The sequence below is a fragment of the Musca vetustissima genome, unplaced genomic scaffold (assembly GCF_032173495.1).
Source record: "Musca vetustissima isolate MV318-11 ecotype Yass unplaced genomic scaffold, APGP_CSIRO_Mvet_v1 utg31943, whole genome shotgun sequence".
NCBI lineage: Eukaryota > Metazoa > Arthropoda > Insecta > Diptera > Muscidae > Musca > Musca vetustissima.
This window is the reverse complement of record NW_026873316.1, coordinates 46,116-61,732: the sequence shown is the minus strand read 5'-3', so window position 1 is coordinate 61,732 and position 15,617 is coordinate 46,116. Positions and strand designations below refer to the sequence as shown.

Sequence of the window (15,617 nt, the reverse complement as noted above, 5' to 3'; positions counted from 1 at the left end):
ATTTACAAGTGTTTTTAATTTCAAAATCTCAAACAAATATGAGTATGTATGTGGTTTGGCGCCAATATCAATTTCAGTTCAATATCAATATTTACCGAAATGTAAACCAAAAGTAACAAAAACCACTTCAGATTTCAGATTGAGTAACCACATTTATTTGTTTAATGTTTTCAAATAAACAAAAATGTTCGCACAACAATTAAGAAAATATTTTGCAATTGTTTTTTTTTTATTATTATTTTGAAATAGCACTTAAGTCCGTTATTTGATGAATTTGTATTCTTAAAGTGATTCTTCGGGTAATGATTGATCGTTGGGCAAATTGGAACCATCCGATGGTTCTGATGAGGATGACGATTCAGTTGAGGATGACGATTCCGTGGAAGATGACGATTCCGTGGAAGATGACGATTCCGTGGAGGATGACGACTCCGTTGATGAGGAGGATTCATCTGTGGCTGGGCTAGTGGTATCCGGTTGACCATCATCAAAACCATTTTTCAAACAATTTTGCAGGGCCACCGTTAGGGCATCGGTGTCGGCCTTAACCTTATCCAATACTGTTTGTATACAGGCATCTTCCGAGCTGTCAATGCTGACATAGGCTGCCGATAGTCCATTTGCCAACGAAGTGGAGCTCAAGCTGACCTGGGTTACGGTACTTTGTAAAACTTGTGACTGTCGTAATAAGGAGAATGAAATTCATTATAAATCCGCTAGCACGGCATCTACACGAGCTGTACTTACATTATCCCTAAAGCAGGTTAGGAAACTCAAAACATCCTCCTGTTTGACACATGATGCCAATGTCTCTTGTACGGTTTTCACCTGTTGATCCAACGACTCCCGCTGTTGTTTCACTTTGTTCAACTCATCTTCACGTCGTGATGTGGCTCGATTTACACACGCCGCCGTATCACTTTTAGAATCTTCTGTTGCGGCCGTTATCAATGGAATATATTTATCGTAACATGCCAAACCACCACCAGCTCGTCCAATTGCCGGGGTCCTTAGCAAAGAGGAAACTTTAGTCTGTGCATAAGCCAAAACTTCAGCCTGAACTTCATCGGGAGATTTTGAGGCATTGGCCAGCTATGGAGGTAGAAGAGATTTCTATTTTACATTTTTTTTTGAATATTTTTAATAAAGTGCACTTACACTCAATCCCACAATGGCTATTAAAACAATGATAAATTTCATTTTTATTTTTTTTTCTCTGTTTTGTTTTGGAACTGACCACTTCTTTAGATACTGTTAGGAGAATGATTACGATATTCACATTTTGCTGGGCTTTTATATCGACACATATGGTTTCTCAATATGCCGCCGTGCAACAATAATTGCGATAACTGTTTGCAAAAAGTTTAAGATAAGGTTTCTGGAGTATCTTTTGTGGATCAAGTAGCTACACTTAGAGAAACAAAAAAAAACAAATGAGCATTTGGCATTTCTTCATCCGATTTTATTTCTACCAAACAACAATAAGTTCGACTGAGGAGATCTTTTTACGCCCTGTAGCTATGATATAATGGATGTGCCATAGTGCCTTGGATGGGGTGTCAGACTAAAAACCGATAGGCTTTCCAAATTCTTTAAAATTCCATAGAAAAAAATTTGAGAGCATATTCATGATTTTTGGTACATAGGTCCAAGGTACCTATATTCGCCTTTTTTTGGGCCGAATCGTTAGATTCGGCACGTAAAAAAACTAAAATCACACGGGGTTCTACGGCATTTGAGTGGACCTTCTTAAATTTAGACGCAAAACCAGTGAGCGGAGCAGTATAGTCGGACGGGGCCGACCATATGATACCCTACACAACTACCACGAAAATCATGAACTTTCGGTTCAATCAACAACTCTACTTTCTAAGTCTTGCATATTTTCCAAAATGTTTTTTCTTGAAATGAATTTTTACGCCATAAAATAAAAAATTGGTCACTTTAGGTTTTGGTCGATTTGACCCTCGGAAAATTGACCGATCATCATCTAAACAGCCGCCTCTAAGTATTTGGTCAGATCCCCTTCACATTGTTAAATATGTGATGTTCTGCATATAATAATTGCCTCTAGAGCGACTAGAAAATCTGACAAAATTAAAGTTTTCGGTTCATTGCACCCCCTGAATGAAATCTCAACTTCACCGAAAACTATAGGCGTCGTCCTTGACCATTATCAGAAATTCAGGTACAATTTCAAAGCGATCAGCGCGACATTTCCTTCCTCTAATGGAGTAATAGTAGTACTATGCACATAGTCACCTTTACCTAATTACGTATAACTCCCACACCAGAATACATACAGCCATATAATTTGAAGGTCAACAACTCCTCTTGGATATACTGTCAACTTCTGGGGTATATGTCCTTCAGGAGCAAGTATATACGCCCCAGAATAAAATATTTGTAATTTTTCACACAAAAGTCAGAGTCCATTTGACCCGCTAAATATTGACCGATCTTTATCAAATCAGGCATGCTTATTCTTAGGCCCGATCCCCTTCTCCATGTAAAATTTCACGATGTTCGGACCATAACTGCGGCCTCTGGAGCGACCAGAAAAACCGACAAAAATTTAGTATTTGGTCCATTTCATCCCCTAAATATTAACCGATCTTTACCAAAAACAATAGGGGTCTTCACTGTCCAGAACCCATCCTACATGCAAAATTTCGTAAAGATTGGTCCATAACTGTGGTCTGTATCGTGTTTACAAATTATAATGGACAGACGGACGGACACACATGTCTAGATCGACTCAGGTAGTCGAGATATGACGATCGGTATACTTAAAGGTGGGTCTAGGACCAATATTTCGCGGCGTTACAAACGTTTGGGGCTGCACAAAGCTATAATATCCTGAGAACATAGTTGTGTACTCGTATGTGGGAGTTACACTTAAGTGTTTACAGGAACTTACGTAATCATATACCACACTAGAGGTCGGAAATATAGCGCTGATCGCTTTGAAATTTTCCATGAAGATCCAGGTATGGTCAAGGACAACGCCTTTAATTTCGACGATGATCAGATAATAATATTGGAATGAAGTGGACCGAAAACTTAATTTTTTGTGTTTTTTCGAGTCGATAGGCCACAATTGAAAGCCGAACATCACAACACAACTCACGGTATAGGGCATCTGGACCAGTAATTAAAAGAGCTGTATTGAATATTAGTAATATTTGTTGATCTCTAGTCGGTCAAAATGGTGCAAATATCGCGAAATATTGCCCAAGCTCAGAACATAGAACAACAGAAAGTTAGATTTTCGTGGAAGTTGTGCAGGGTATCATATGGTCGGCCCCGTCCGGCTATACTGCTCCGCTCACTGATTCTAGACTTAATTCAGTACCCTATACCAAAATTCGTGCAAATCGAAATCGAAATATATGGACATTAGTGCACCAATTACCTAAAAACGGATGAAAATATATATGGGAGCTATATCTAAATCAGAACCGATTGTCACGAAACTTTGCACACATCATTCTAAACTTAATTCAATACGCTATGCAAAAATTCGAGCAAATCAAAACATTTCGAGGGACTTTAGTGGACTATTTACCCAAAATCGGCGAAGCTATATATGGGAGCTATATCTAAATCTGAACCGATTTTCACGAAACTTTGCACACATCATTCTAGACTTAATTTAGTACACTATATACACAATTTATCTTAAATCGGACGAAGATATATATGGGAGCTATATCTAAATCTGAACCGATTTTCACGAAACATGACAGAAATCATTCTAGACCTTATTCATTACGCTGTGCCCAATTTCGTGCAAATCGAAAGATATAAAGGGACTTTGGTACTTCATTTAGCTTAAATCGGACGAAAATATATATGGGAGATATATCTTAATCTGAACCGATTTTTCCCAATTTCAATAGCGTTCGTCCTTAAGCCAAATAAATGAGCTGTGCCAAATTTCATCCAATTTGGATGATAAATGCGACCTTTACTTTGTTTACAATTTAACATGGACGGACGGACGGACGGAGATGCATAAATCGACTCAGAAAGTGATTCTATGTATAGTCTCAAACGGAACCATAGGTCTATCTCGATTATTTTTGCCTGTACCACAGTGTGGTGAAGGGTATAGCATCTGTAGAGATGGGCAGTGGGTAAATACCCCAAGGATAAATACCCGGTAAATTGGGTAAATACCCATTTGTGGGTACTTATTTGGGTATTTACTATATTGAATAGGTAATACAACATCTTACACCCTATTTCCGGGTTTTTGCTATCAAACCGGCATAGAATCGACGTGGGTAAATACTTGGGTAAATACCCGAGTTTTTTTTTCTGCATACATCTTTTTAATGCCAAAGCAAATATAGAAATCCAAAATGGGGTTCCTGGGTCCAAATTTTGATATAGCCCCCATATAACCGTATCTCCCCATTTAAAGTATTTTTTGTCTATTAGACACATTTTACAACCAAATTGGCTGTAATTTGGCACAGAGTGTTATTTTTGGGTACCAAATGTCCATACAATAATTTATTACCTGTCAGCAGACAAAAGAAATTCAATGAAAAACTCTATGCAAAATGTTGGCGACCTATCTCAATTCGTTTAGAGGCTAGAGTGATAACAACGGGCGGACAGACATCGTCATAGGATTTTATGCTGATAGAGATGATTATTTCGATGGGTTATAAACGGAAAAAACTAACTAAAGATACACTCCATACTACGACAGAGAGTATAAAAAGGTACAAATGTTATTGGAAACCCCACGGTCAATAACCGGGTAAATTTGTACCTTTTTATACTCTCCCTCGGTTCACATATAGCAACAGATCACATTTTTAATTTAGTGTCATTCATGTCAATGGTCCAATAAAAATGCGAGCTCTGTTAAGATGCATCTCTTGAATGAGGAATATTTTTGTGAAACATATCCTCCTTCCATCTGGAGTTCTTGTGGGTCATTTTCGTCGTTATTTAATTAAACCGTAAATTAAATACATGAAATTTTGCATATATTTAAGAATTGCATGTGTATGGATTGATTAAGTTTGATTTTTAAATCTATATATATCACATATTTAATTTCGTCCAATTTTATGTCAATTGTCCTCCAATGATGTTACGTCTATTGTGTCGAAAGGCTATTGAATACAGAGGACCAACAACTTTGGAGAAGGGAGTGTGTTACACTTCCTTCAAATCGGTATATATGAATCTTAATGTACCTTACATACGAATCTATGAAGGGTATCATATAGTCGGTCTTGTTGGACTTTTGAACATTCCTTATTGGTTTTGTCTTAATCTAAATACAAGCTTCAATATAATTTCCCTATCCATCCATCTTCCCAGGTTCTATATGTGTATATGTACATCTTTATTTTTAACCATGTACAACAGGGTAAATTTACAATTTCTATTTTAAACAAATAATTATTTATTTTTCTAACAAGAAATATAATAACAATACAAGCGATTGACATACATTATATTATGTATTTCCAGTGAAAACTGCTAATAGGTGATTCACACATTGTTGTAGTTTTTTTTTTTATTTTTATTAGAATCACTCTTAATTAGTGGTATGTAATACTCTCAAGTAGCAAAGTACTTATCCAAGTTTTATGGTGACATATTGACGGAAGTTCTATTGAAAGTTTTTATTTTTTTTAATTTATTGATGTGATTTTTGAAGTGGCATATTTAACCTCAAGCTATTAATTACATTTGCGAAGTGACATTGAGAGAAATAGAAATTAATGTGCCATATTTCAGTATACCGATCAATGTCAATATTTCGCCAATATGAATTATTCTACTTAAAAGCAATTATAATTAAACTACTGGAGACAATTATAGGCCGATTTTCACGGAATTTTGAATTGAAATTGAGTATCAGCAACGGAAGAGAGAAATATATATAGTTGATTACCTAAATAATGTGTAAGGGTCTGCGTCGATTCGCATGTATAACAGAAGCGCTCACCGGATTGCTTGCGAGGGCAGTTCGGAAAGTTTTTAGCCTAGCACAAAAAGCGCGGTATAAACAAAAAAAATTATGTGTTTTGGAAACTTCCATCTTTGATATGAACACATGTTAAATTTTGTTTCGATCTGGCAACTCCCTCATATAGAAACAGGCACGCATTTCTACTGTTTCCATTGTAAACCAGTAAGGAAAGTAGTAATGTCGGACTGGGCCGACTATATGATACCCTTCACCACTTTGGGTATATTTTACATATGTATCCTAACATATGTAGAATATATCTGAACCGATTTCAGGGAAACTTGCCAGATACTAATTTATATTACATCAGTACGTTGTGTAAATCGGCCTAGCTATGGATCTTTTCACGAAGCTTAGCAACATCATTCTAGACTTAATTCAGTACCCTATACCAAAATTCGTGCAAATTGAAAGATATAAAGGGACTTTGTTGCACCAATTACATAAAATCGCACGAAAATATATATGGGAGCTATATCTAAATCTGAACCAATTTTCACGAAACTTAGCACACGTCATTCTATCCTTAATTCAGTACGCTATGAAAAATTTCGTGCAAATCGAATGATTTTCAGGGATTTTGGTGCACCAATTACCTTTAATCGGATGAAAATATATATGGGAGCTATATGTAAATCTGAACCGATTGTCACGAAACTTTGCACACATTATTATAGACACAATTCAGTACGCTATGTTAAATTTCGTGCAAATAGAATAGAAAATAGAGACATTGGTGCACCATTTACATAAAATCGAACAAAAAAAGAAATATATATGGGAGGTATATCTAAATTGGAACCGGTTTTCAAGAAATTTTACACACATCGTTCTAGGCTTGATTCAGTACGCTATGCCAAATTTCGTGCAAATCGAAACATATATAGGTACTTTGGTGCACCATTTACCTTAAATCGGACGAAAATATATTTGGGAGCTATATCTAAATCTGGACAGATTTCTAGGAAACTTAACACACATCATTCTAGACATAATTCATTACGCTATGCCAAATTTCGTGCAAATCTAACGTTATATAGGGACATTGGTACACCATTTACATTAAATCGGACGAAAATAAGGTTCGTCCTTGGGCCAAATAAGTGAACTGTGCCAAATTTCATCCAAATCGGATCATAAATGCGACCTGTACTTTGTTCACAAAAATACATGGACGGATAAACGGACGGACAGACTGGCATGCATAAATCGACTTAAAAAGTGATTCTATGCATATTCTCAAAAGGAACCATGGAACCATCTCGATTATTTTTGCCTGTTACAAACATATGCACAAAGACATAATATACTGTACCACATTGTGGTGAAGGGTACAATTACAGTCAATTTGGTTAAAAAACGTGTCCAAAATCCCCAAAATTCCGAATACTTGGTGGTACCGTTATATGGTGGCTACCTTCAAACTTGGGTCAATTTTAATAATTTTTGGTACGGAATACAAATGGCTATTTACCCCATATTAGGTTGAAGATTTAGAATCGTGTTTTACGAGGGCAATTCGGAAAGCAGAAAAAGTTAAGGTTTTTGGAAACTTCCACCTTTGATATGAACACATGTTAAATTTTGTTTCGATCTGGCAACTCCTTCATATAGAAACATTGGTCATAGAGGACCTCAAAAACCCTGTCCTCATATTAAAACTTCGGATGACACATGTTACCTGAACTTGGCCTAGCGAAACAAATGTTTCAACACTGTTACTAAACTGTCAAACTGTTTTCGAAAGCAATGGCCTAAAGAGATATGAATAGTTGCAGATGGTGACCATGACAAACAAACAGCCAAACGACCGACCGTTCATATGGAATCTCTTTGGAAAATGGTTAACTGTTTGGTGGTGGTCACATGGAAAACCAACAATTTTTGGCTAACCATAAGCAACGAAACGATGATGAGGACAAACTTTTCGTAATTGTGGATTTCACTCAGCTTAAGCCTTGTTTTATGGCTTCAAATTGTTACAACAGCTCCGCACAGAACACCAGCTACAGCTCCGGCTGCCAACGACGAGTAAATGGTAATTTTTTGAAGTTTAAGAAAAAAAAAACGAAAGAAGAAATCGTTTTGATAAAAATCTAAATAAAACTATGAACGTTTACATTTTGCTGGTTTACCATTTTTTCGGCAGAATTTGAAATGTATTTCGCTACTTTTTGTTGTTCCTTTTCCCAAACAAAGATGAAAAAAATGAAGGTGGTGTTTGGCGAAACGATTTGGTTGTGGCATTGCAAGGGGCCGCACAAAATGTGGAAAACATATAATTGCCGTTTTGTGGGCCAACAGCGAAGAAATGTTCCATGCGGCCAACCCTCCATACCCCAATTGCAAATGTTTTCTTTTTGATTTTTTGTTTTGGAATTGCTGCCACAAAATTGTGAACATCATATCAATTGATCTCAGAAAACAAAAAGCGTTTACAAAGCAAGATATGGACACAATAATGAAATGGGAAGTACTTATCCTGCGGCATAATCGCCATCTAAATGTGTACATGTACACTTCTTTCTATCCTTTGTTTGTTGCCAGTTATTTCGCGATGTTGTTGTTGTTGTTCTTGTGCTTTTTCTTGTATATTTTTCAGCGAGCAAAGTGAATTGTGTTGGCAGCTCAAAGATATATCCTCCAGCAGCAACAACGAACAGTAACACTATCACCACCATCATCTGCAGCAGCAATGTCGGGAACCGCAGCAGCACCAAAATGGCAAACAAGTGCCTGCCATGGAAAACCCAAACTATTCCAAATTGTAATCCCAAAAAAACAAAACCAAAACCCAACTATTCGCGTATGCAATCGCCCATGCCTAGTGTCCTGCTATTTGGCAACTGCCACCCATTTAAATCGCTTTGTAGGCCATAATAAAACGTGAGGCACGAATTGCCACAATTGTTACCGCATTTTATTCCATATTCACCATGGCCAGAGTAAATCGATGTGTTTTTGTTCGGAAGAATCACAGAATGGCAAATTAAATTAGCTATGCATAAAACCGTAATCAAGAATGGAATGTGCAATTTTGTCTTCTAACGTTTTTTGTTTTTTTTTTCTTTTTGTGTAGGGAAAGAAGAAACAATTAGTGAATAAAACACAATAACAAATGGGGGTAATGAACGTGAATTAAGTTGGAATTAATATTATTTTCCTCCGATATCCGGACAATTGGTCACTATTTAATGATGACTGGAAAATTTGGGTTTCGTAGGGAACGATAGATACCAAGCAACGGCTCTGATTGGCTTTAACTTAACGAAGCCCAGGCTTATCTTTGTCCCTCTTTCATCTCAATTGTGGACACTTACATCCCCGCGGTGTCACCTGGGGTAACTATTTCCATCACCCATTGAAATATTCAGCTGATATGGGCCGCGAGGCGTCGCGTTATTTACTCACACTGGATTTGCTGGCATATCACCATTGACCAGATTTTCACTCTACGCCAGATCCTAGAAAAACCCCACGAAAAACACATCGACAGATTCCACCAATTCATAACAGGATAACTTTAACTGATACAATGTCAGTAGTTAAAGTAGGAATGGACCTCTCGGTGCCCTTAAATACCGAACGAGAATTCAGAAAAGACAATTTGTCGTGTGGCCTGTTCAACATCCTGCTTGAAAAGGTCATACGAGATGCAAATGTGGACAGAAATGACACTCTGTACACCAAAAAGCATATGTTTACACGCCTATGCCGACGACATCGATATAAGGGTTCAAACATTGCTAGCGGTAACAGCCACCTTTGCACGAATTTGGAAGATGTCTGCCAAAGTGGGAGTAGCAGTAAGAAGGACCAAGGTGATGGTTTCAAGGCGCAAGACGTCGTGTAGACTCGGACCTACTGTGGAACTTGAAAACTACAGCTTCGAGGTAGTGAACGATTTTATGTACCTGGGCTTTGAAATCCGGAAGAGAATAGTGTTGGTCAACAGATACTACTATTGTTTGAGTAAACAACTCAAAAGCAAGGCCACCAGACCAAACTAACATACTTCATGACAGATGAAGCAGCTCTTGGGGTGTTTGAGAGAAAAATTATCCGGAAGAGATATGGGCCGACCTGCATCGATGTGAGTATCGCCGTCAAATGAACCATGTGAATATCGCCGTCGAATGAACGCATCGAGCTGCAGCGACTACGTGGGCTAGGCCAACTTGTGAGGATGGATGAAGATGCCCCAACTCAAAAGGCATATAAAAGCGAGTCAAGTGATGGTTCACGCAGAAAGGGAAGGCCATGAATCCGATGGAAAGATCAAGTAGAAGGCAACATCTCGGAAAATAGTGTTTCCAATTGGATGAGATGCGCACAAGACCGACGCGATTGGAAATCTTTTTATACCCTTCACCACACTGTGGTACAGGGTATTATGTCTTTGTGCATATGTTTGTAACAGGCAAAAGGAAACGAGATATACACATGGTTCGTCTGTCTGTCCATGTATTTTTGTGAGCAAAGTACAGGTCGCATTTATGATCCAAATTGGATGAAATTTGGCACAGCTCATTTGTTTGGCCCAAGGACGTGCCCTATTGAAATTGGGAAAAATCGGTTCAGATTTAGATATAGCTCCCATATATATTAAACCGATTTAATGTAAACGGTCACTATATATCTTTCGATTTGCACGAAATTTGGTACAGCCTAATCATTTTGGTCTAGAATGATGTCTGCCAAGTTTCGTGAAAATCGGTCCAGATTTAGATATAGCTCCCATATATAGTTTCGTCCGATTTCATGTAAATGGTGCCCCAAAGTCCCTATATATCTTTCGATTTGCACGAAATTTGCCATAACGTATTGAATTAAGCCTAGAGTGATGTCTGCCAAGTTTCGAGAATATCGGTCCAGATTTAGATATAGCTCCCATATATAGTTTCGCCCGATTTCATGTAAATGGTGCACCAAAGTCCCTATATATCCTTCGATTTGCACGAAATTTGGCATAACGTACTGAATTGAGCCTAGAGTGATGTCTGCCAAGTTTCGAGAAAATCGGTCTAGATTTAGATATAGCTCCCATATATAGTTTCGTCCGATTTCATGTAAATGCTGCCCCAAAGTCCCTATATATCCTTCGATTTGCACGAAATTTGGCATAACGTACTGAATTGAGCCTAGAGTGATGTCTGCCAAGTTTCGAGAAAATCGGTCCAGATTTAGATATAGCTCCCTTTTATTATAGATTGATTTTAAGTAATTGACGCACCAAGGAACCAATAGGAACAAAACATTCTGAAATTAGTATAAACTAACCTGTGACAAGTTTGTTTGAAATCGCTTAATATTTGGATAAAGCTTCCATATATATTTTCGCCCGATTTCAAGTAAATTGGGCATCAAACTGCTCATGTTAGTCAGATTGACATTAAATTTTGCACGACTTACAAAATTGAGCATAGAATTACGTAGTTGCGTTTTCTAGAAGTACAGATATAGCCCAACGGCCTATTTATATTCGTTTGAAGTCGATTTACATACTTTTGTCCCATTGTAACAAACGAATGACATGTTTATGGATAGATCTAGGTAGATTCACATTTAGATAAATATCACATATTTTATTTCATCCAATTTTATGTTAATAGTCCTGTTTAATATACCCATAGTGGTGAAGGGTATCATATAGTCGGCCCGTCCGACTTTACTACTTTCCTTACTGGTTTTTTCTTGACTTTGTAGGGTTCTAAGGCCCAGATCTTTTGATACAGCCACATATCGCACCATTTTGGAAATGGAAAATTGTAATCGATCATTGAAGGTTTATAATGTAGCCATGTTAGTTTTAAGGAGTTTTTCAAAAAAAAGTTGGGGTCCAGAACACATTTTTTGGCTGTATATTCCAAACGAAGATAACCCTTTCACTCTGTAGAATCAGGTGCCCGTACCCTACCTTCCAGGTCAAATAACCGGGAACCGGGTACGTACCCCAAGAAAAGTATAATTAGGATAAAAATAACTACCTTTGGAAAAAAACTTAAAAAATCTAAACTAGAGTTAAGCCTTCGCATTGCCAAATTACAGTCGCATCGATTCATATCTTTAAATTCAAAAAGATATGTTATTTAGAATTATCCGGTATTTTGGTAGTTGCCAATTTGACATTTGAAATTTTTCTCCATTACTGAAATTTTAGATAGAAAAACTGCATTTTTGGAAGACCACAATAACACCTCTTATTAGAAAATGTTGTATATCATGTAAAGGTTTTCACATAATTGTTTTTATTTAATAACCCCAAACCATTACTAAAAACAACAAAACATTTATCTTAAAAACAGCAAAAATTGGAAACACTTCTTCGGCTCTTCGATCACGTCATAATTTTTTTTTTAATTACAAGACTAAACTTGAAATGAAATCTCGGTTAAACATAGACGTGTTCTTGTTTTATTAATAAAAATATTTTGTTAATCATTAATTCATTTCGGAATTATTGACATCTCAACAAATTTTAAGGAATAATAATAACCCCTAAATGCTTTCCAGTTAACTCCTTGAGCAAGGACTGTAGTTGGACCCTTTAAATATCTGCCATTCAAATTACTATAAAAAGAGAGAAACAAAATTAATTAACTTGGCACAACAACAATCAATTAAGAATTTCCAGCTTTACTTACCTTTCATGACAGGCTTTATACCACCAAGCACCTGTATATAACTGGGCACAATTGTTGTTAGGGTCTATATCATGGTCTCGATCCATGGTGGTGAATTTATAGCCCAACTGAAATGTTAGTGAATCACCAGCTGTACCACTGTATCTTCCCAAAGTTTGAAGTTTATATTTTTCATTTTCACTGGCCACTACAAAATTATCGTATTTAGCATAGCGACGATCATTTTCGAAATCCTCCAGGACCACCAACAATTCATAGGGTCGACTATTGGTGAGTTTATGCAGACGTTCTAGGCCAATGAAAAATTCTCCACTTTGATTGCCAAATCCATGTTTATAATCCTCCCATAGCCGGTAAAAGTTCTCCGAACCATCTATGCGACGTTGTATAATAATTTCACCGTTGGCGCGACAATTCTGTTCAAACTAGACGCGAAAGAAAATATTAACAAGTGAAAAAGCGTTAAATTCGGCCGGGCCGAACTTTGGATACCCTCCACCATAGATATACTGACAGATACTAGAAATAAAAATATAGGGAACATACCAAAAAGTGGACCTATGCCGACATTTCTAAAAACGGATTATGTAACCCATAATACAAATTTCAGAATTTTTTAATGGATAATTATACCCTCAGCCTTATGGCTAATGTGGGTGTATACCCTTTAACACGGTGAAAATGTGCCTCATCGAAATATTGGTTCTAGATCCCATGTTTCTTTGGATCAAATCCGTTTCACAAAATTAAAATTTCATCCAAACTTTGCGCATCTTATTATTTTTTCCAAACTTAGTTCAACTTCGAAGATGGAAAATATCGGTTCACTCCTTCTGGAACCTCCACACAAGGGCTAGGTTCATTATCGAACCTTTTGTTCTAATTTTTTTATCTCGTTATCCTCCACAGGTAAAATGATTACAACAAAGTCTTGGAACCAAACTCAAAACGCAGAACAAATCAGATAACTATTTTAATATAAAAAAGGGGGTTATATGGGGACTACCCCAAAAAGGGGGCGAATATTAATAATTTTTGGTAGAGAGATTTGTTACCCTATACGACTACAAAATACCAAATTGCTGCAAATTCGGTTGAAAAACGCGCTCAAGAACCCTTAAAATCCGAAAATTAGGGGTGCCCTTATATGGGGGCTATCCGATTTGGGACCTATTAAGAACTCAAAATATTAAATTACAGCTAATTCGGCGGAAAAATACGATCAAAATCCCCAAAATATTGAAAATTAGAAAGTACCGTTAAATGGGGGCTACCAGAAAAAGTGGACCTATATTTATAATTTTCTGCGGAGACATTTAGTATTTCAGCGAATTCGGCTGAAAAACGCGCTCAAGAACCCCAAAATAGCGAAAATTGAGGGGTACCGTGATATGGGGGGTACCAAAAAAAATTGGCCTATATTTATAATTTTTAGTGGGGAGATTTGCTACCCAATAAGAACTCAAAGTACCAAATTTCAGCGAATTCGGTTGGAAAACACGCTCAATAACCCCAAAATACCGAAATTTGGGGGGTACCCTTATATGGGAGCTATGCATAAACGTGGACCGATATAGCCCATCTTTGAACTTGACCTGCCTGCAGACAAAATACGACTCTATGCAAAATTTTGAGGCGCTATCTCAATTCGTTTAGACGCTAGAGTGATTACAACAGACAGACGGACATGGCTAAACCGTCATAGAATTTTAGGCCGATCAAGAATATATATACTTTATAGGGTCGGAAATGATTATTTCGATGCGTTACAAACGGAAAAACAAAACTAATATACCCTCCATACTATGGTGGAGGGTATAAAAATTACCGTTCCGAGTTCGTTAAACCGTCGACAAAGGCTTTCAACCCGCACAAGGAATTTCGCACTCCCCGAAAATCTTGTTGCACAGTGTAATATTTTAAATTACTCGTATGATTTCATTTTAATTCCTTCACTTACGTCATATGTTTTGCCTGGATTCACAATATTCAAAAATACTATTAATATGATATTAATCATATACGGACTTCGTATTGGCTTATACATATTCAACGTTTAACAAAATGTTCCCGAATTTTCACTACCATCAACACTTGGTATATGTAACCAACTGAAATGTGATCTTAATAAGACATATTTTTATAGACTAGAGAAATATGCGTGCAACAAAACGACGTTAATCAAAACAAAGATAATATCCATACCAGAATAGAGTTGTAGTTTCTGGAGCCCCTTCCACAAGTTGTATTCAGATAAGATAGAATCCGTTCAAACACAACTTCATTTGATTACTTTTCGAAGTCGACTGCGGAGCATATCTACTACTGTTAATTTATTTGTCTACTGTGGAAGGTAGATATTTTATCTATGTACCAGAACCATTCGATTTCCCCCTTTATAATTGACTATTTGAGTACTTTGGGTTCTCAATGTATAAACAACCAATCTCCCTACAAAAAAAAAAAAAAAAACAGTAAGGAAAGTAGTACAGTGGGACTGAACCGATACCCTTCACCACTTTGGATGTATTCTACATATGTCTCCTAACAGACGTCGCCATTTTGAAAGAACATTGACATGAAATTGAACGAACTTAAATATGTGATATTTATGCCTTTCTGGAACCTCTGCTAAATTTCATTACATTTCGGCAAGTTTAGAGTCGTTTGCGTACATTGGGAGAAATTTATGTAAATCGATTTAGAGCAAACTCGATACACGCTATTCGATAGGCCACACTCTTCAAAATTTAATCTCGATCAGACATGAAACGCAATACGTCACTCAACAAAACGCAATAACGCCATTCGTGTCACTCGATGCACCATTTACCTAAAATCCAACGAAAATATATATGGGAGCTATATCTAAATCTGAACCAATTTCAACGAAACTTGCCAGAGATTAATTTATATTAAATCCAGTACATTGTTCAAAATTCTGTGCCAATCGTACAAACTTTGGGACT

The 15,617-nt window shown here is 36.9% G+C and overlaps 1 protein-coding gene across 1 annotated transcript; it reads right to left on the bottom strand.

The window, feature by feature from the left end:
* Positions 1-12,046: 12,046 nt before the first annotated feature.
* On the bottom strand, positions 12,047-14,695 carry LOC133323980 (angiopoietin-related protein 2-like). Its single transcript, XM_061532883.1, has 3 exons — positions 14,609-14,695; positions 12,649-13,073; positions 12,047-12,068 (listed from the first exon to the last, which is right to left on the bottom strand). Exons 1-3 carry the CDS (start codon positions 14,693-14,695, stop codon positions 12,047-12,049), a joined length of 534 nt encoding a protein of 177 aa, XP_061388867.1.
* Between the last annotated feature and the right edge of the window lie 922 nt (positions 14,696-15,617).